Source organism: Pelobates fuscus, chromosome 5 (assembly GCF_036172605.1).
Source record: "Pelobates fuscus isolate aPelFus1 chromosome 5, aPelFus1.pri, whole genome shotgun sequence".
Taxonomy (NCBI): Eukaryota; Metazoa; Chordata; class Amphibia; order Anura; family Pelobatidae; genus Pelobates; species Pelobates fuscus.
The window spans coordinates 10,007,443-10,027,279 of record NC_086321.1 but is presented as its reverse complement, the minus strand read 5'-3'; the positions used below and the strand labels follow the sequence as shown (position 1 = coordinate 10,027,279).

Here is a 19,837-nt window from a genome sequence, read left to right as displayed (position 1 = left end):
GACCCTAGCGTGGGAAGGGACTCTGTTCCCTTTGTCCCCAAAGCCCGCCACTGGAGCCACAGTGGGAAAAGAGCTGGTCTCTTTGTCCCTGTGGGCAACGAAAGGCCGCCAAACTCGCAATGACCCTCACAATGACCCCTGTCGTGAACTATCTCCCTTTGCAGAGTCCCTGTGTGGAAACCAGGCAAGGGAAGCATCTCCTTTCGGGATACGAATGCTCCTCCCGGGTGCAGTTTGCCTATACGAAATGGGCAGCCACCCAGGGTTGCACATGTTGCAAGTGTGAACGTTCTAAGTGATTGGTGTGAACATTCTTATGGGGCGCTGGGGAGGCCCTCGTTCGGGAACCGAACCAGTCAGGAAACAATCCATGAACGCTCCACCTGGCTGGCGTTCATCTGCACGAATAGCAGCCAGCCAGAGGAGCGTTCATTAATTGTTTTCAGTTTGACACTATGTTGCTAGGTGTGAAAGTTCTGAAACTAACATTCTAAATAGGGGGTTCTTGTGGTAGTCCCCGTTCGGGAGGAGATTGAATTCCCCTTCGCAGGGAGCGGGCATAAGATGCGAAAAGGTGGGGAAATACACATAATATCAGACAGGCAATTCACGGAACGGCAGCGGTCCCGCCACAGTTACATGTCAACATTAAGAATCATTAACCCCGTCCTTAGTGGAGATAGAAGAGCAAATATGGGTCCCTAAGGTCAGATCCATTAACCCTGGAGATAGAGAAGTCTTGATATGGGATGTTCAGCTTTAATTCTCTAACCCCCTAGACAGAGGATTCAAACTATGGGACAAATTTATTAACTATTGACATCAATGAAAACTAAAATGCACATTTTAATGTTCAAATCCTCAGAATTCATTGGGGAGCTTTTACCGGATTGGGGTTTGATCATCAACAGTCCATTGTAGTAAACAACTACCATTTCTGGTATCATTCAACCAAATTATCCCTGAACACAGATAAAAACCCATACTGAAAACAGCAAATTATCACCAAAATTAATGTACTAATCATTTTGATAATCACGAATTCCCTTACTAGCTATTGTCTGTCATTACACCACCAGCATAGAATAACTGTTCACTTTGCAGATCCCATTGCGTAAATGTGTTGTGTGTAGCGAGCGCGGTGACCCGGCATTGGCAGTGTGTATCAGAGAATTCCGATCTTTGCTACATTTCGGCTTTTCTTGGAGCAGATGGACAGATCCGGTTCCCTGTTTGAGCTGTCAGTGTCTCTCAGAAACGCTTGTCACAGCTCTAAAGGGGCCATCAGAAGAATTGACCATCTGGGACAATAATTAGAACTAATACATCTGCTCGCCGTGACGGGAGATCACTTCATTTGGACAGATCATTTCAAGATTGCTTCCTGGCTGATTATATCCGCCTCAGTGGGGGCCTTGTGTGATCGGCCGGACAGATACCTACTGACGTGTTACATGTGACATGCACATACATCCTAACATGACATTTCTAATGAAGATACCTATAAACTGGTATACTGCCAGCATTTTTTGTGATACCCCTAAAACACAGAATTTGTTTAATTTAGGCATGTCACATGTGGTTTTACAAACTCCTCACAATATTCTCGCAATCTTTCTGTGTGCCCATGATACACTATGTCGATATTAAGTCACTCCTTGAGAGCTCTGAATGTGTATGTAAATTGTCCAGACTCTTCTTGTTTTCCGATCCCCTGCCCACTCTCCCCACGCAATGCAATAACCAGCCAGCTCACTGTAATTCTGCCTGGCAGGGCGCCAGTCGTAATGCATGTTAAACCCTCTAACCCGTTGTGTATAGAACAAGCCGCTGCCACGCAAGGGGTTAACGGTGGGCACGGGATAAATCGCTCCGCGGACAGCCTGCTCCCAAGGTGACCCCGTTCCCTCACCAATTCACAGCCGCTAATTGCAATTAGGCACAAAGTGTTTTATTTGTTTAATTTGTTCTCTCTCTTGGGTGGAAACGATAAAATCCATTAAGCTGTAGTGTTATATGAAAGTCATTAAATATTAAACTTGAAGTTCAGACCGAGGCAGGGAAATTCTATAGGAAGATATTAGTTCTAGGAACACGCACATTCCCCATGTTAAGAGAATCTCAAATACATGAACATGTCCGGATTCTCAGAGTTATTAAATAATAATACCTGGAACCTAAGGCGTGTTTGGAAATTAGTGACCGACTTAGCCTTTCCTGGTTAAATACTTAGATATTTTTTGTGTTAGTCTATAATCAGTTAATAAAACACTGGTTTGGTTAAAATAAGACTTCCTATCCTTGTCAAAGATAGATAGACCGAGTTTGTTGTGTGAGAACCATCGCTGAATAGCTGCTGCTGAATGGAGACGTGGAAATTCCGTCACATTCTGAAGAAAAGCACAGAAGATAGATAGATAGATAGATCATAAACCTGACCCTGCTCTGTTGACGTCACCCCCATATCTGCTGGGGGTGGGATGTAGGGGGAGGAATGGTTTAAGGGGAGGACATGGGTAGCACAGGTGGGATGTCTGACACAAGCATGCTGGTGTCACAGTCCACTTTACACAGAATTCACATTAATCCTTAACTCTTGCTCCAAGTTGGCTAATTACACCCCAATGGTTCTAGCGGAGATGGAATGACACCTCCAGCAGCAGAGGGGTTAATAGCCACATGTACAGTGCTACGGAATCTGATGGTGCTATATAAATAATAGTGAAACACTGCACATACAGACTCCAGGAACCATAACCACTTCAAATCATTGAAGTGGCCACGTTTTAACCCTTCTAAATTTTATGCCAACACAGCCAAACTGTAAACATAGCCTAAACGTTAAACTCACTTTGAATTCCTGACAACTGACACATTAGAGAATGACATTGATGGTATTGAAGCAGAATGTATATTACTTGCTGTTCTGGTGGTAGATCTTTTTTTTACAATATATATATGTTACATCGCCATTTTATATTTTTCTTTAATATCGTTTTTTTTTTTTTTTAAATATATTTTAGCTAACCATTTTTGTAAATATTTAAAAAATTATAATTATTAACGTGAAGTTTTTTCCGGTTTTAATTTTTGTATTACTTGGACCCTGAAGGGATGAAACGCATCGAGCATTAATTGTATATTTTTTTTTAATAATAAAAACCTTTTTTAGTTACCCCCCTGCTGGATGTCCTTACATCTGGAGATTTACAGATTGTAGCTAACGGGAAGGTAATCGCCCCCAAAAACCAGATAGGCATCAATCCTCCAATATTCTGTGAGTGCAATCCTCTATAGCGCTATTTACTAGATACAAACTGTGTTACTCTATGCTAGGTTTATTTGGATTCTAGGTACATGTTTTTGGGATACTAAATAAAATATTGTGAATAGCTGCTGCTGAAAGGAGATGTGGAAATTCCATCACATTCTGAATGAAAGTTTTAGAAAGCACAGAATATCCGTGGCAGAGCTGGTACATAAAGCGCTTTGTCCTGTCTGGACTGGCCCAGTTCCCCCCTCCCCCAGCGCTGCCTAGATTGCCTGCATTGTTAATTCATGAATGGCAAGTTGTCAGGAGGCACACAGTACAAGCCTCGTGCTTTTCGTATCTCTTGGGGTCTCTCAGAGATTGCATAACCTAAAAGTCAGTGACGAGGCTGCCGAGAGCCAGGTGTAAAGAAAATACGTTAACCCAAAAACCCACCACTTGGCAGAGTCAGGGTTAAACATGTTTTACATTAAACTAAGAGCTAGTGTTGGTGCGCATGGATCCGCTGTGAACCCCTTAAATTTGGGGTCAGTGACCATTAGAAATAATGAACAAAACAAGTTAATATGTAAACATGTTTGGGCAAATATTCCCATTGAATTTTAACAGGTGACCATTTCAATGTAAGACATTAATTACAATGTACAACATTATACAACGACTTCTAGCAGCGAAGCTCTGAGGAGGCGGATGCTGAGGATTGCATTCCTAAGGGATTAAAGCCCAGAACTGAGACTGGCCGAGGATGATGAGAGTACTTAAACCATTTGACAGTTACTGGAAAGGACTCTTCCAATAAGGCTATTTATTTGCGGATGATGAGAATTGGAGTCCAACAAAATCTAAAATGCAATTTATTCATCATTATAGACTGGGGGAATGCCGTCAACGTCTACCAAGGGAAGGGACAGTTGACTCCTCCTGGTCATTTGCTATCCGTAACCGGTCATTTGGTGGTACCCCATAAATGGATGGAGAAAGGCAGAGAATAAAGGGTTAATGATGGGCCCTGTGAGGAAGGTGGAGAATAAAGGGTTAATGATGGGCCCTGTGAGGAAGGCAGAGAATAAAGGGCTAATGATGGGCCCTGTGAGGAAGGCGGAGAATAAAGGGTTAATGATGGGCCCTGTGAGAAAGGAAAGGAATAAAGGGTTAATAATGGGCCCTGTGAGGAAGGCGGAGAATAAAGGGTTAATGATGGGCCCTGTGAGGAAGGCGGAGAATAAAGGGTTAATGATGGGCCCTGTGAGAAAGGAAAGGAATAAAGGGTTAATGATGGGCCCTGTGAGGAAGGCAGAGAATAAAGGGTTAATGATGGGCCCTGTGAGGAAGGCAGAGAATAAAGGGTTAATGATGGGCCCTGTGAGAAAGGAAGGGAATAAAGGGTTAATGATTGGTCTTGTGAGGAAGGGAATAAAGAGTTAATGATTGGTCTTGTGAGGAAGGGAATAAAGGGTTAATGATGGGCCCTGTGAGCAAGGCAGAGAATAAAGGGTTAATGATCGGTCTTGTGAGGAAGGAATGGGGAGGAGGTGGGTGCACGATTTAGAGAAGATTTAGACAATAAGCTCTAAAAGAGAAAACGTCAAAGAAAAGGATCTTACAGGAAAATTTGGGTAAAAGGTGATGGAATGACAGAGAGAGAAGGAAAGTGCGAGAGAAAGGAGGAAACACTGAGAAATGTCCAGAGAAGAGAAACAACGTAACAAAGGGGAGAGAAACAATGTACCAACAGGGAGAGAAACAATGTACCAACGGGGAGAGAAAGACTGTAAAAAAAGGGAGAGAAGCAATGTCCCAAAGGGGGAAAGCAACAATGCAACAACGGGGAGAGAGAAACAATTTAACAACGGGAAGAGAAACAATGCAACAAAAGGGAGAAAGAAACAATGTAACAAAGGGTAGAGAAACAATGTAACAAAGGGGGAGAGAGAAACAATGCAACAACGAGGGAGAGAGAAACAATGCAACAACGAGGGAGAGAGAAACAATGCAACAACGAGGGAGAGAGAAACAATGCAACAACGAGGGAGAGAGAAACAATGTAACAAAGGGGGAGAGAGAGAAACAATGTAACAAGGGGAGAGAGAGAAACAATGTAACAAAGAGGGAGAGAGAGAGAGAAACAATGTACCAAATGGGAGAGAAACAATGTAACAAAGGGGAGAGGGCCTGGGGCGCAGACAAAACTTCATCCCCTCCCAGTAGAAGAGCACGTGTGAAAACACCTGGCTGATAAATGGAGAGACTGCCGGAGAAGAGGGTGAGTCTTCAGAGGGCAAATCATATGGACCCCAAGGAGGAAGCAGTCAATCGTTCTCGCTCTCTCGTAAAGTCAATAAGGGAATTGGGGGCAGACCCGGAACATGCATCTTGCAGGAATGGTGCTGCCGTAGTGACCAAAATGTATACGCAATACAGATTAAGGAACAGCACACATTATAATACATTTTAAATCTTATAAGGCTACTTAAAATAAACTATCACAACAAACAAATATGGGGATTCAGTTCAACCATACGGCCATATTGTGTTAAACCCATTACTACTTCACAGTACCCCTATATCGGTGGGTCTTACACTAATTCCAACCTGGGAGACAAATTAAATAGCACTAGTGCTAAATAAAGTGAGGTGTATTTTAATAATGTGTTGTAAGAACATTGTGAATATATAGAATGCTAAATTAATGTAAAAAACAATGTTGAAACTAAACAATTAAAGTGATAGTGCTGTCTGTCTCCATCTAGCTGCATCCTGAGTGTCTCTCATTTTAAGCTGTGTTTATTCAGGAGAGTGTGGTGCGCAGGATTCAGCTGTGCGTCCTGTAATGTGTTCTTATAAACAAACAGTCTAGTTCTGTCGGAGTCACTCAGCGTGATAGATTCCTTGTGACTAAGTGAATACGCTCGTCCCTGAGCTCTTACTAAGAGCATTGCGAGGGGGAGAAACTAAACTACAGGAACTCATAGTGCCAGAGACAGCCACTCATAGTGCCAGAGACAGCGATTCATAGAGCCAGAGACAGCGACTCATGGCGCGAGAGACAGCGACTCATGGCGCCAGACAGAGCAACCCCTAATGAGAGAGACCTTGAAAGATTTCATAATGGGGAAGTCTCACAAAAGTCAAGCCTGGTTATAAAATGAATGGATTTCATGAAGGGTTAAAATACTAATTGTTACAGTTTGAAGAGTCAGTTGTGATATGATGGGCTGGTGTTACGGCATCAAATAACTTTATATAATAAATTAATGTTGTTACTCCAGTGTCGGGAAAATTAGTACATATAAAAGGTGTGAATTAGATGATAAATATATCGACTCAGGGATGCAGCATAATTGGAGTCCAGATTATGGTAACAATGTTTAGGATTTGCCCTTGGAGTGTACAGCAAGAGACATAACAATAAGGCTAAAATCATCTTCATCTGTCCACCCAGCCTCCCTTCCATTGGTCAATCCTCTCCCTTCCATCAGCCCTCCCTACATAGACACACACAGGCACACACTGACGCGCACAGACACAGACAAGCACTGACACGTAGACACGTAGACACGCACTGACACGTTGTCACTCACTGACACGCACTGACACGTAGACACTCACTGACACGTAGACACGCACTGCCTCTTCCCCACATAAGGACCAGAAATATGGTTAATTGGCCAGTAGGTATGGCAGGTGCACAGTCTATTTGAGCACAAGAGTCCTCGGCACTACAAACATTTTAATTCCTGGCAGAATTATCCAAATGGTAGAATAAGGAACACGAAAAGACCCCAAACGGGGCATCCACAGTGGGGTACACAGTCATCATGTAGACCCTTTGGGGTCTCAGTGTATTATTATTACTACTGGTATTTATATGGCGCCAGCATATTCCGTAGCGCTTTCCAATATTATCAGACTGTGAGATTTAACAATAAATGAGACAATTAGAAAAACTTACAGGAACAATAGGATGAAGAGGGCCCTGCTCGAACGAGCTCACAGTCTATCATTTCTTGTTGCTCGTTGTTACTTAACGTATTGATAAATTAGGTCAGTATTATTGAATAAAACCTAAATATAATTATAAGGAATGATGAAATATAGACAAAGATCACACCCAGAAAAACGCACAAACTAATTGCAGACACTACCCAGGTGTGCAGAGCTCGTCACATCACACCCAAACAGACTGTAATCACTGGAAAAGGTGCTTCAACGGGTCTGGATACTTTCTGAGCGCTCTGTATATTGACAAACACTCACAATTTCGGCTTTGGTGCTATGTGGCCTCTGTAGATAAACTGTATCTATAGTTAACTCTTTCAGTGACAGGATTCACTGAGCTGGGAAAGGGATGTACAAAATATAGCCCAAAAGAGCCAACTAGTAACATTTCTCCAGCTCGGCAGGTTTTCCCAATCTGATATTCTGGGGTAAAACTTGCTGTCTCCTTCTTTGTTCCCCTGGCATCCTAGTTTAGTAAATTAGCTAAATACACACCAGACTGAAACAGTTAAGTTCAATGCAGTTTTCCCCAGCCATTTATAGTCAGTGACAGTCGCTTTCCAAGGGATGTGAGCGCTCTCCAGTGTCACTCGGTGGAACTGTAGCTGGTCTTCCAGACAAGCAGCTTCTCTGGGCTGTCTAAATGTCTATGTGATGTTTAGAATACGAGAAACCTTTAGAGAAATTAAAGAGTGAATAATCTTCAAATCTCCAAGTATGTGTTATTAGTAACAGTACAAATAACTATATCCTGTACTCGCGGTGATTAATGACAGAGGTGGGTGCAGTGGTCTGACCCCAGGGCCGGACTGGCCCAACGGGATACTGGGAAATAGTGTTTTTACTCACCTTTTTTTTTTCACCCACGACGTGCTGGTCTCCCCGAGACTGGCCCTGCCTCTATGGCCGAGATCATCAAGCTTGATGATTTCAGCCAATCCGCACTGACACAGGAAGCACCTCTAGGGACCGTCTGAGTGTCTGTCACTAGGAAGCAAGATAAACACTGCCGTTTCTCTGAAAAGTCAGTGTTTACATTGAAAAGCCTGCAGGGACAGGCTATAGACACCAGTACCACTACATTAAGCTGTGTGTGTGTGCGCGCCTGCTAGTGAGTGAGCTTGCTTGCGTGTGTATGTGTGTCTGCTAGTGAGTGGGCTTGCTTGCGTGTGTGTGTGTGTATGTGTGTGCCTGCTAGTGAGTGAGCTTGTGTTTTTATGTCAATGAGCTGATGTATATTAGTGAAATTGTTTGTCTATGAGGCTGTATATCAATGAGCTTGTGTGTGTCAGTGAGATTGTCTGTGTCTGCATGTGAGTATGCTTACGGTATAATTAAGCGTTTTACTCTAAAAGGACCAATATTTTATATTAGAAAAAGCCATAATATATTAACCATCTGGGGTGGCAAGACATAGCCTTACATATTACATAAGACAATATATGGCGCAATGACTTATGCGGCTGGCATAGATTTTTTTATTTTCCAGGGCTGCTTTGTATCCCCAGTCCGGCCCTGTCTGACCCCTCTATTAAGTCACTCCATGGGTGGTGGGGGACAGTCAATATAACAAACTGGTGGAGCCGTGGAGCCGTGGAGGCGCACCCACAGTGTGTGTTTTTGGAAGTTGAAAGTAAAGCTAAAGTAGTAGAACTAAAATTATAACTGCCTGGGAGAATGTTTAGAGTTTGGTTATTTTGTTTGTTTCAGAGTAACTCCCTATTCGCATTATTCTGTAGGTGCCCCTACACAAAAATTTCAAAGAATGTTAAAATTCAGTTTTTACTCCCTCAATCCAGCTCCTGGCGATGATCCCGGTGCTGCTTGGGGCACAATAGTCTGATGTCACAGGCACAGCACTCATTAACGGGGGTCCAGACCCTTTGTCCCTTGTTCCCGCCACTTATACTCAGGGTCACCTAACTCCGGTGGCCAGGGGGTCTTCATCCAATGAGCCTCTGTACCTGGGAGTCCCAGCGCGGGAAAGTTTCCTGCCTCTGTAACCCCCAGCCACAAAAAGTCTGCCAAACCGCCATTGTCCCAAAGAGAGTGTCCCCACTAATCTCAGGGACCCCCGAACGGTAACTGCCTCTGTTCGTGGGGTCCCTGGGTGAAACAAGGCAAGGGAAGAGTCTCCATTCAGGACACGAATGCTCCCCATCCCCCTGGCCGCCGTCCGTCTATACGAATGGTGGCCACCAGGAAAGCACTCAATAATTACTTCCCTTGCAGTTTCACACTTATGTTGCAAGTTGCCAATTTTCTAATTGATTGATGTAAACACTCCAAGGGGCACTGGGGAGGTCCCTGTTACAGGCCCTCTGTCCCTGAATGTAAAAGTTTGAAATTGTCTGTTCGTCTAACCGTTCGGATGGAATAAAGCCGGTTTTATTTTACTATTCGAACATCGAAAAATCTACTGAACGACTGAGCCAGACCTGGAGCGTGGCAATTATTAACCTCACTGACCTTATTAACACCTTAAAAAAAACACGAACACCCTAACATTCTAAGTGATCATCTGGGTGGTCGGCGTTCGTATGCACAAACACGTGGCGGCGGCCATATTGGGATATGAATGCGGACAGCGGTGTTTTGCCGTTGAGTGCATGGAAATAAAAATCGGACACTTGACGGCACGAACACTGCTGGGATTTCCACTCCTCGTTCTGTTTGACGGTAATTAATGAATGGAGCGCCGTTCGGTAGATATAATCTACAGAAACAACTACACTCAATGCATCTGTGTACGAACAGATACGTTCGACTATTTTTTTTTTTTTTTGTCAATCTTTCTTTTATTGAGGCATGAATTATGGGGGGTACAGAATGAAGAAAAAGGGATGTACGTTCTCATACAGGTTGGGAGCATAGTGGTACAACATCTCCTTCGCATAACAGCCTCGTTTTTTTTATATTTTAAATTAAGCGTTACAGAAGATTAACAACAGGTTTAATGTAATAATAATCATACTTGTGTTCCTGTTCAATATGCCTTAACAAGTTAAATGTAATAATAATCATGCTTGTGTTCAAGTTTAATATGCCCGAACAAGTTTAACGTAATAATAATCGTGCTTGTGTTCATGTTTAATAAGCCTTAACAAGTTAAACGTGTTAATAGTCATGCTAGTGTTCATGTTTAATACGCCTCTAATCTAGGATAGTTATGAGTTAGTATCGATCAGAGAGGCTAGGCAGGCACTGCTAGCAGTTAACCTGCTGGAGTTTTGATCTAGATTGTGCGGCACTTTTAAGGTTAACTTTTGAGCTTCGCTTAGCGTTACTAGTGTGTTCCTATGGGTAGATTTATTAGAGAAGGCGGTAAGCTTTCGTGTGTGGCTAGGCTAGGGTACTTCTAGATTTAGTATATGCGTGTCAGACGGGGGGCCATGCTCGCAGGTGTGTCCAGCCTGTGAGACTCTCAAGTGCAGACTGTAGGGTGCGATCTAGGTGTTGTGTATATATGATTACCTGCTGTGGTTATAGTTGCGGTCTGACTGTCTGTGGGTTTTACCCCGTGTTGCTACCCTGTTTATGTAGGCAACGTAGCGAGACAGAAAAAGAAAAAGAAAAATACAGAGTCATCGATGAAGATTGTCTACAACCTGACAGGTTATAAGGCAAGGCAGTACCAGTCCTTGGACACTTGCACGGTACCATACCCGGGGACATGTGGCACCGTGTCCGTGTGGCTCCTGGGGTCTTATACACGTGTCCGATTATGTTCCTGCGGAAACCCTGATTCCGGGTTGCGTTTTGGGCCTGGGTCGATGCGCACCCGTTCCGCTGCCTCCATAGGGGACCTGAGACCCGTGTTTGTTAGTGTCCTGTAAAGCCCTCAGTCCACTTAGTAAGGTACCCCTGTCATGCTCACGCTGGAATCAGTTTGAGTCCCTGCTGGTTCAAAGTCCTGTACCGGTTCACCTAGATGCTGTTTCTGTCTGGGGTTGTGGTGTCACTGCTTCCAGGGACCGCCTATCTTCGGCCTTGATGGGTGCTTGTGCCTGTTCGCCATTGATCCCATCAGCAGGATCGTGGGCCCAGGGTTCCGATGGGTCTCAATCCTCTCCCTGGGGGTATGGCAGGCTGTGGAGGAATCCTCCCAGTGGGCACCCAGCTCAGATGAAGGGCGAGCAGTCCTGTCGGCATCCCATGCCATGGGGGTGGTGCGTCGTTATGGGATATTGGCGCCAAGTGCCCAGCATGTCTCCAGGCTTAGTGGCTGCTGTGTGGGGGTGAGTTGCTGGTATTAGTCGCTTTTAAGATCAAGCCCGATTGTGTCTATAGTCTGCTGTCGGGCACCGCGGCTCGGCTCCCGCGCACATGGCCCCCGCCATCTTTGATCTAGGCCCCAAGCCTGTCGGTCTGTGCGGCACTGTTTCTTCGCGTGGCTGTGATGCCGCTTGGTGGGGACCGGGATCACCCCCCCGGTCCAGAGGGGGGGGGATCAGGGCCGGATCCGCCGGTTTTCTCGGGTTTGCGGGCTCCGATGGGCAGGATAGTGGAGTGGCGGCCGTCCACTCCACTCACCGCCATGTAAGGTTCCGCCTGATGCCGCAGGGACCCCACATCTGAGGGACTAACACCCTGGAGCAAGCCTCACCTCAGCTCCGGTAGCCCGTGGGTAGTGAGGGTCGCAGTTGGTGGTCGTTTGTCCCCTCCAGAGGCTCGTTTTTAAGGCTTAGCAGGACAAATTTGGCAGGAGCCGAGCTGTCCTGCGACCGCTCAGCTCGGCGGTCCGGCCCCGCCCCGGCGTTCGACTATTTTAATGTACTTTGACTGTGTGAAAGAGACCGGCCGCATAGCCTAATCCTCTGGAACTATTTTGGGCATGAAACCATGCGTGTGGTTGGTCGAAAAGAGACTTCCAGCTAACTCTTGAACCCCTCAACCGATCTGGGTGATTTTTCATTATGTTCTTCCCCCAGATCGGGGCTATCAGGGGATATATGTTTTATGAGGTTCCCATATGTTTTTGGGGCATTTCCAAAACTTGGTAAAAACTTGTATTTTTCATTTGGAGATCATTGAGTTGATACCGTAATTAACTCAATTATCTCCCAAACAGAGGGGAGGGATTGTGTACATTATCTGGGAGTGTCTAAATGTAAAATACTGTTTTTATTGGCTTGTTGATTTTATCTCCTGTGCCCCACAAGGTCCACCTGTGCGGCAACCTTGTGGGGAAACACTAAAATACCAGTATGCTCCATTAAACCTTCAGTTCTTATCTTACCCTCAATCTAGATTATAGAGTCTTGTCTCTTATTGGGGGAAACTGCTATAAAGCTATCACACTAGCTCTTGTAAGAGCATCTCTACTTGGATGAATGCTGTAATACCCCTCACACTCAGGAGGACGCCCTCTGGCGGTGGAAACCCCTCTACTCATCGGGGTAACCGCTACAGTCCCCATTCGGGAACCGGATGGGGTGGAGAGCAATCCACGAATGCTCCACCTAGATAGCGTTCGTGTAATGAACGGGCTGCCACCCAGGGTCAGCACGCGCCAAGGCTTCCCTTGTGGTTGGTGGTTTTTAAGACAACATTCTAAATGAGGTTTCTTGGTGATCCCCGTTCGGGGAGGTTAACAGAACCCGTTCGCATTGAGCCCTCCCGAACGGGGAGCAGGTAAAACACACGAATACAACACAATACAGGGGAAAACACAGGGAATATCTCCTAGCAATTCATGAACAGGCAGCGGTCCTACCATGCTTTTCTATGGGGAGGGTCTAATATGCTTCAGCACATGCGCATTAGCCCCATCCCCCCGTCGATTGACGCTGGAGTAAGTGGATCGTCGAGGGAATCAGGTGAGTAAATAAAAAGGTTTTTAACACTTTGTCGCCCGAGGGAGAAGAGAGGGACCAGAGGGCACTATAGTATTAGGAATACAACCTTGTATTTCTAGCCCTAAAGAATCCCTTTAAGCTGACAGAATACTCGTTCCTGGCCATAATTGCCCAGAAGTTAATTACCGTATATACTCTGTATAAGTCAAGACATTTTAGTCGTAAACTTCATTTTAAAACGCAGAGTCGACTTATCCACGGATCAGTGCTAGTTTCGATATAGTTTCGACTCCCGAATGCTGTTCTCCTAGCTGCTCGGGCAGGGGTACAAGTTCCATCAAGGTTAGCTGGCTTGCGTAGCCGACTCAGAGATCCATGCCGTCGACGAAAATGTACCACTGCCTGCGCTTGGGAGACAAGATTCTTTGAACACGTACGTTCGTATATACAAATGGCGGCCCCAGGGAATGCTTATTTGTTGTTAACAGCCAGGTGGTCGGTGATTACGAGGTGTTAACAAGGCGACCACAAAGAGTCTGTTCGGTATCCGGACAGAAGGAGAACAATTCCATTTGAATGCAGTACCCTCGACTTATCCACAAGTCATAGCATATTTCACAACTGTTGGTCAAAAAACTGCAGTCTACTTATAGACGAGTATATACAGTAATGAAATCACACTATCCGTTAACACATACACAGCGTGGGGAGTGCCAGAACCTCTCTTGAGAATAGGACAACGTATTATTAAAGAGTTTGGCAGTTTCTACAGGCATATGAAACAAACATACATTCAACCTCCCATTTTACAATGAGAAAGACATAACAATACAAGAATAAACACAATCAAGGTGTGTGTCCCAGCTGGATCTGTAAATAATTTATCAAATTACTGGTTAGTGCCTCGCCACAGACAGACTAACAACGAACTGTGCCATGCAAAGAATAAAACAACCGCTAATTCTGGAAAAAAAAAAATCCTGTTTTGTTCTTTATGGGATGTCCACTCAACCTACAAAAAGACAACAGTACAACACTGCAGTCTATGGAGGATCCTGCAGGAGCCCCGGTGGATATTATCATGCGATGAGTGAAATAATGCCTTAATGGGAGAAAGTGACAAAATTCAAGCATTTACCGTAGGAAAAAGTTCTTTGTCTGTGGTTTTTACTGCATTGCAGTTTCAATTATATTGCGAGTCTTCGTAAACATTTTAAAAGCTCGGTTTTTCTTCCTAACGACGTTGTGTTATTTTGGGATGCAGTGAAGAAGTGAGGTGACTTGAAATATCTTTCCAGAATTCTACAATGCAAACAGCATACCCCAAATCCTTAAATAGTTCCATCTCCTCACGCCACGTTTCAGCCAGTGGGTGGGTGTCGGAGATTCTACAATTTTTAAATCTATATTTAAGATTCTGAAAATATACCCTTTTAGGTAAACTGTAAGCAGCTCAAAGGAAAGCTGATCTAAGCCTACAAAGACATTTAAATGGAGAAAAAAATGAAACCGACTTCAAAGAGCACTGGGATGATATAAATGCATGTATAATCAGCATCTTCTGCTGTCAATTGGTCCTAATTAAAGGAAGCGTGCCTAACGAAGCTGGTGTTTAATGGAGATTGACCGCTAAATTGAAGCCAATTGGAAAAATCAAACAGAATAAACTATCAAAGCACAAGCTCAAATGATTATTGGAAGCAGAAAAGATGTGAGTCCTAACTGCACTATGAGGGGTCCGGTGTGTGCCAACATGAGCCGGGAGTGTGCCAATATGAACCCAGAGTGTGCCATTAGGAACTCAGTGTGCCAACATGAGGCGGGAAGTGTGCCAATGAAAGCCCAGAGTGTGCCAATATAAGCCCAGACTGTGCAAATATGAGCAAGTGTGCCAATATGCGCGAGTAGTATGCCAGTAAGAGCCGGAAGTGTGCCAACGTGAGCCGGAAGTGTGACAACATGAGCCAATAGCGTGCCAGTATGAGCGGATAGTGTGGCAGCATGAGCCGGAAGTGTGTCAACACGAGCCGGAAGTGTGTCAACACGAGCCCAGTGTGCCAACATGAGCCCAGTGTGCCAACATGAGCCCAGTGTGCCAACATGAGCGGGAAGTGTGCCATTAAAAGCCAAGAGTGTGCAAATATGAGCAAGGAGTGAGCCAAAGTGTGCCAATATGAGCCAGTAGTATGTGAATATAAGCCGGAAGAGTGCCAGTAAGAGCCGGGAGCGTGCCAATATGAGCCAGGAGTGTGCCAATGTAAGCCCAGTGTGCAGAAAACATGAGATAGGTGCAGGGCCTAAATAGTCCTCATAGGAGTGTAAAAAGGAAAATGGGAGATATAGTAGTATAGTATTTAAAACAGTAAGTAAACTTCAGTAAGTAAAAATAAAAAAGGGCCACTCACACTTTTCAGGAGCTTAGATACAGCTCCAACTTATGCGCCTGGGCAAAATGATCCTCGTCTAAAGATTAAGTGCAGGGTTGATTCTTTGTATTGTTGTAGTTGTGGGAGGTATCCTCATAGAAATAAAAAGATAAATGAAACGGAGCTATGGAGCAAGAGTAGGTATAGATAAAAATGTGCACTCACATGTTATGGAGCCATAGATATGGCTCAAAGGATAGCGTGTGAAGTGGTATCATCCCCACTCAAGGATATGGTGCAAATAGTTGTTCAACGTGGATAGATATATATAGGAGGAAACAAATAAAACCACAATAGTGTAACACCGTAATATGTATTGCAAAACACAATAAAAAAGATTTTAAAAAAGACCTACTCACATGTTCCAGAGCAAAATGTGGTTTGCTCAATCCAGTGTGCTTAGGTGGTATTATCCCCACCAAGGATATTGCCCAAAAGATCCAGCAGCAGCAATCGGTCCAATAAAAAAAATCCGCATTTGGTGTTTTAGCTGCCATTGGACTGTAATTATTTTACTTAAAGGACCACTCTAGGCACCCAGACCACTTCAGCTTAATGAAGTGGTCTGGGTGCCAGGTCCCTCTAGGATTAACCCTTTTTATTATAAACATAGCAGTTTCAGAGAAACTGCTATGTTTATACTGAGGGTTAATCCAGCCTCCAAATCCTCTAGTGGCTGTCTCACTGACAGCCACTAGAGGCGCTTGCGTGATTCTCACTGTGAAAATCACAGTGAGAGCACGCAAGCGTCCATAGGAAAGCATTGTAAATGCTTTCCTATGCGACCGGCTGAATGCGCGCGCAGCTCTTGCCGCGCATGCGCATTCAGCCGAAAGGGAGGATCGGAGGCGTAGAGGAGGAGGAGAGCTCCCCACCCGGCGCTGGAAAATGAGGTAAGTTTAACCCCTTCCTCACACCAGAGCCCGGCGGGAGGGGGACCCTGAGGGTGGGGGCACCCTCAGGGCACTATAGTGCCAGGAAAACGAGTATGTTTTCCTGGCACTATAGTGGTCCTTTAAGTGCTGAATTATTTATTTTTATGGTATTCTGTAAGCCCAGAGTGTGCCAACATGAGCCAATAGTGTGCTAGTACGAGCCCAGAGTGTCAATATGACCAAATTGTGTGCCAGTTATGAGCGAAGAGTGTACCAATATGAGCTAAGTGTGCCAGTATGAGCTGGCATTGTGCCAATTTAAGCCAAGAGTGTGTTAATATGAGCCAGTAGTGTGTGGATATGAGCAGGAAGTGTGCCAGTATGAGCCGGAAGTGTGCCAATATAAGTCCAGAGTGTGTCAATATGAGCCAGTAGTGTGTGAATATGAGCAAGGAGTGTGCTAGTGTGAGCCTAGAGTATACCATTATGAGTGGGGAGTGTGCCGGTATGAGCAAAGAGTTTGCCAATATGAACGGGGAGTAAGCCAATATGAGTGGGTAGTGTGCCAGGATGTGCGCCAATATGAGCCGGAAGTTTTCCAATATGAACCAGGATGGCAAAGCCTTCTCTGCTCCCTCTTATCTGCCATTAATTCCCAGCACTCCCATACTTTGCTCCTCATTATTACTCAGTACAACCCTTCTCTGCTCCCGATTCAATGTTTTTTCTTGCATGCAATGTGTACATGTTATTACTCAGTACTGACCTACTCTGCTTCCTAAATCTTTGCCTTCTTAGTCAGTACTCCCCTATTCTCCCCCACCTTATTATTCAGCACTTCTATCTGCTTTCTCTTAGAACATCCTTAAAAACGACACTTCACTGCTCAAATTTAAAAATAAAATCAACATCACTGTTTAGTAGATATACTTCCAATGAAAACATGTATTCCTTTAATTATGCATTTTCCCCTTGGGGTAGGTCTACACACAAATTGCAAAACCTGCAGATCTCTTGTCTGAAGCCTTTGCAAGCCCTCCCCTTCTAACCCCGCCCAGATTTTCTAAGGCTGTCCAATCACAGATTCCCAGTGCAGTTCAATAAGAAGTCTTTGCAAGGCAGGTGCTCTGGGCAATTGCTGCCTCTTGAGTTTATCTCCACTGAGCTAACCAAACCAGGAAGTAACAGGACCGAGTGTCTGACAGCCAGGAGGTCTAGCAAGATTAATTTATAAAAATGGCAGTTCCTTTGAAATTAGCACTTTTTTGTAAAATAGATTAAAAAAAAAAATAGATGACACTCTTCACACATAAATCACTTTAGTCAACTAAAGTGCTTTAGCGGTCTGGAGTGTCCCTCTAAGATAATTCACATCAAACACAAATATATCATTCCTGCAATCCATATTTAACTTGTCACCCCCTATTGGATTGTGAGCTTGTAGTCAGAGTGTTGGAAATCTTACTGTGTCTGTTAAACTGTTGCATGTTTTATGAAATTCTAAACGAAAACCTGGTTTTGGACACGAGACTTTAGCGGCGCAGTTGTAGAAAGCAACTTTTATTTATAATTTACAGAAACAAGCCCTTCTTTACTACTAAGACTTCTTGTAGGTATCGCCGCGCCCAGCGGGAGCCTTGGGCTGCTTTCTACCATGCAACGCTCCTCTGCCCGTCCCCGGCCGTCTCCTTTTCTGTCCCACTGACTCTTCCTTGAGTTCCTGCATCCACAGAGAATCATAGCTGCCAGGTGCCTGATAGCCAGGCTCAGATGGATTCAAAGGGTCCTTACTGAGCAGAACAAAGATGGCTGGGGTGTTTCTTTTAACAGTTAAGGAGTCCAAACCTACATCGGAAACAATAGGCTCCCAGATCTCCTCCGTCTCTCTGAAGCAGATCTTTGTAATCTGGTGCAGATCCTGTAGACATCTCTTCATGATCTCCACACAGGAGATGGTCTTTCCTAGACCTTTCCCGGAGCCACTGAACGCAATCTGCCGGACATTCTGAGCCTCCATCTTACCCATAGCAAAACCCATTAAATTGCGGATTTTACTGCCATCCTTCACCTTCATTTCAATGATGTCAGAAGGCAGGTCTGGAATAGGAACTTTCATCTCCTTCTCCAGGACTTTCACCTTCCTGTAATTCTCCATTAGTTAGCGGTGAAGGTCTAAATGGGAAAAAAAAAAAAAAGAACTGTGAGATTGTAGACAAAAAGGAGGGGTAAAAAAAAAACCTCTTGCAACTGTTACAGTATTGTTAGTTTCTTGCCATTTAGCATTAGATCAGACTCTGATATTATTATTATTATTATCATCATCACAGTTTAACCCATTCAGTGCCAGACTCTGATATTATTATTAGTAGTAGTACAGACAGTTAACCCATTCCGTGCCAGGCTCTGATATTATTATTAGTAGTACAGACAGTTAACCCATTCAGTGCCAGACTCGGATATTATTATTAGTACAGACAGTTTAACCCATTCAGTGCCAGGCTCTGATATTATTATTACAGACAGTTTAACCCATTCCGTGCCAGGCTCTGATATTATTATTAGTAGTACAGACAGTTAACCCATTCAGTGCCAGACTCGGATATTATTATTAGTACAGACAGTTTAACCCATTCAGTGCCAGACTCTGATATTATTAGTACAGACAGTTTAACCCATTCAGTGCCAGACTCTGGTATTATTATTAGCACAGACAGTTTAACCCATTCAGTGCCAGACTCTGGTATTATTATTAGTACAGACAGTTTAACCCATTCAGTGCCAGACTCTGATATTATTAGTACAGACAGTTTAACCCATTCAGTGCCAGACTCTGATATTATTAGTACAGACAGTTGCCAGGCTCTGATATTATTATTACAGACAGTTTAACCCATTCAGTGCCAGACTCTGATATTATTATTAGTAGTACAGACAGTTTAACCCATTCAGTGCCAGACTCTGATATTATTATTAGTAGTACAGACAGTTTAACCCATTCAGTGCCAGACTCTGATATTATTATTAGTAGTACAGACAGTTTAACCCATTGAGTGCCAGACTCTGGTATTATTAGTTCAGACAGTTTAACCCATTCAGTGCCAGACTCGGATATTATTATTGGTACAGGCAGTTTAACCCATTCAGTGCCGGCTCAGTAAGTAACTTACCGGCCCAGGTTAGTGCACACTCACACTCACCCTCACAGGTTCATTTCGACGCAATTTTAGCCACGTCGAAGGGGCGTGGTTATCCGATATCACCAACCAATCCGCTCACAGCTGTCTAACCAATTACATGAACTCGCCGAAATCAGTGCGTGTCAGCCGTGGAACGCAGACGTCATCAGCGGCGACGGCGGCCTGCGTGCAATCCTGGGGGCACATACTGCCACCTGCTGGCCGCACTGAGAACTGCCGCCATGTTTATCTGCTCCCACTAACAATGAGCCAGCTCTCTAACACACAGTGA

General features: G+C 44.4%; 1 protein-coding gene across 3 annotated transcripts; it reads right to left on the bottom strand.

The window, feature by feature from the left end:
- Positions 1 to 17,910: 17,910 nt before the first annotated feature.
- On the bottom strand, positions 17,911 to 19,614 carry RPP25L (ribonuclease P/MRP subunit p25 like). 3 transcript variants are annotated; one of them, XM_063456697.1, is made up of 2 exons: positions 19,567 to 19,614; positions 17,911 to 18,541 (listed from the first exon to the last, which is right to left on the bottom strand). In XM_063456697.1, the coding sequence occupies exon 2, from the start codon at positions 18,522 to 18,524 to the stop codon at positions 17,967 to 17,969; it is 558 nt and encodes a 185-aa protein (XP_063312767.1). In that variant the 5' UTR covers positions 18,525 to 18,541; positions 19,567 to 19,614; the 3' UTR covers positions 17,911 to 17,966. The 3 variants fall into 3 exon arrangements, with proteins under 3 accessions (XP_063312767.1, XP_063312766.1, XP_063312768.1); XM_063456696.1 differs by having other exon boundaries at positions 19,537 to 19,598; XM_063456698.1 differs by having other exon boundaries at positions 19,561 to 19,584.
- Positions 19,615 to 19,837: the final 223 nt, after the last annotated feature.

Coding starts and splice junctions, on each gene's coding strand:
- RPP25L (XM_063456697.1), bottom strand. CDS start 18,524: ATGGAGAATTACAGGAAGGTGAAAGTCCTGGAGAAGGAGATGAAAGTT.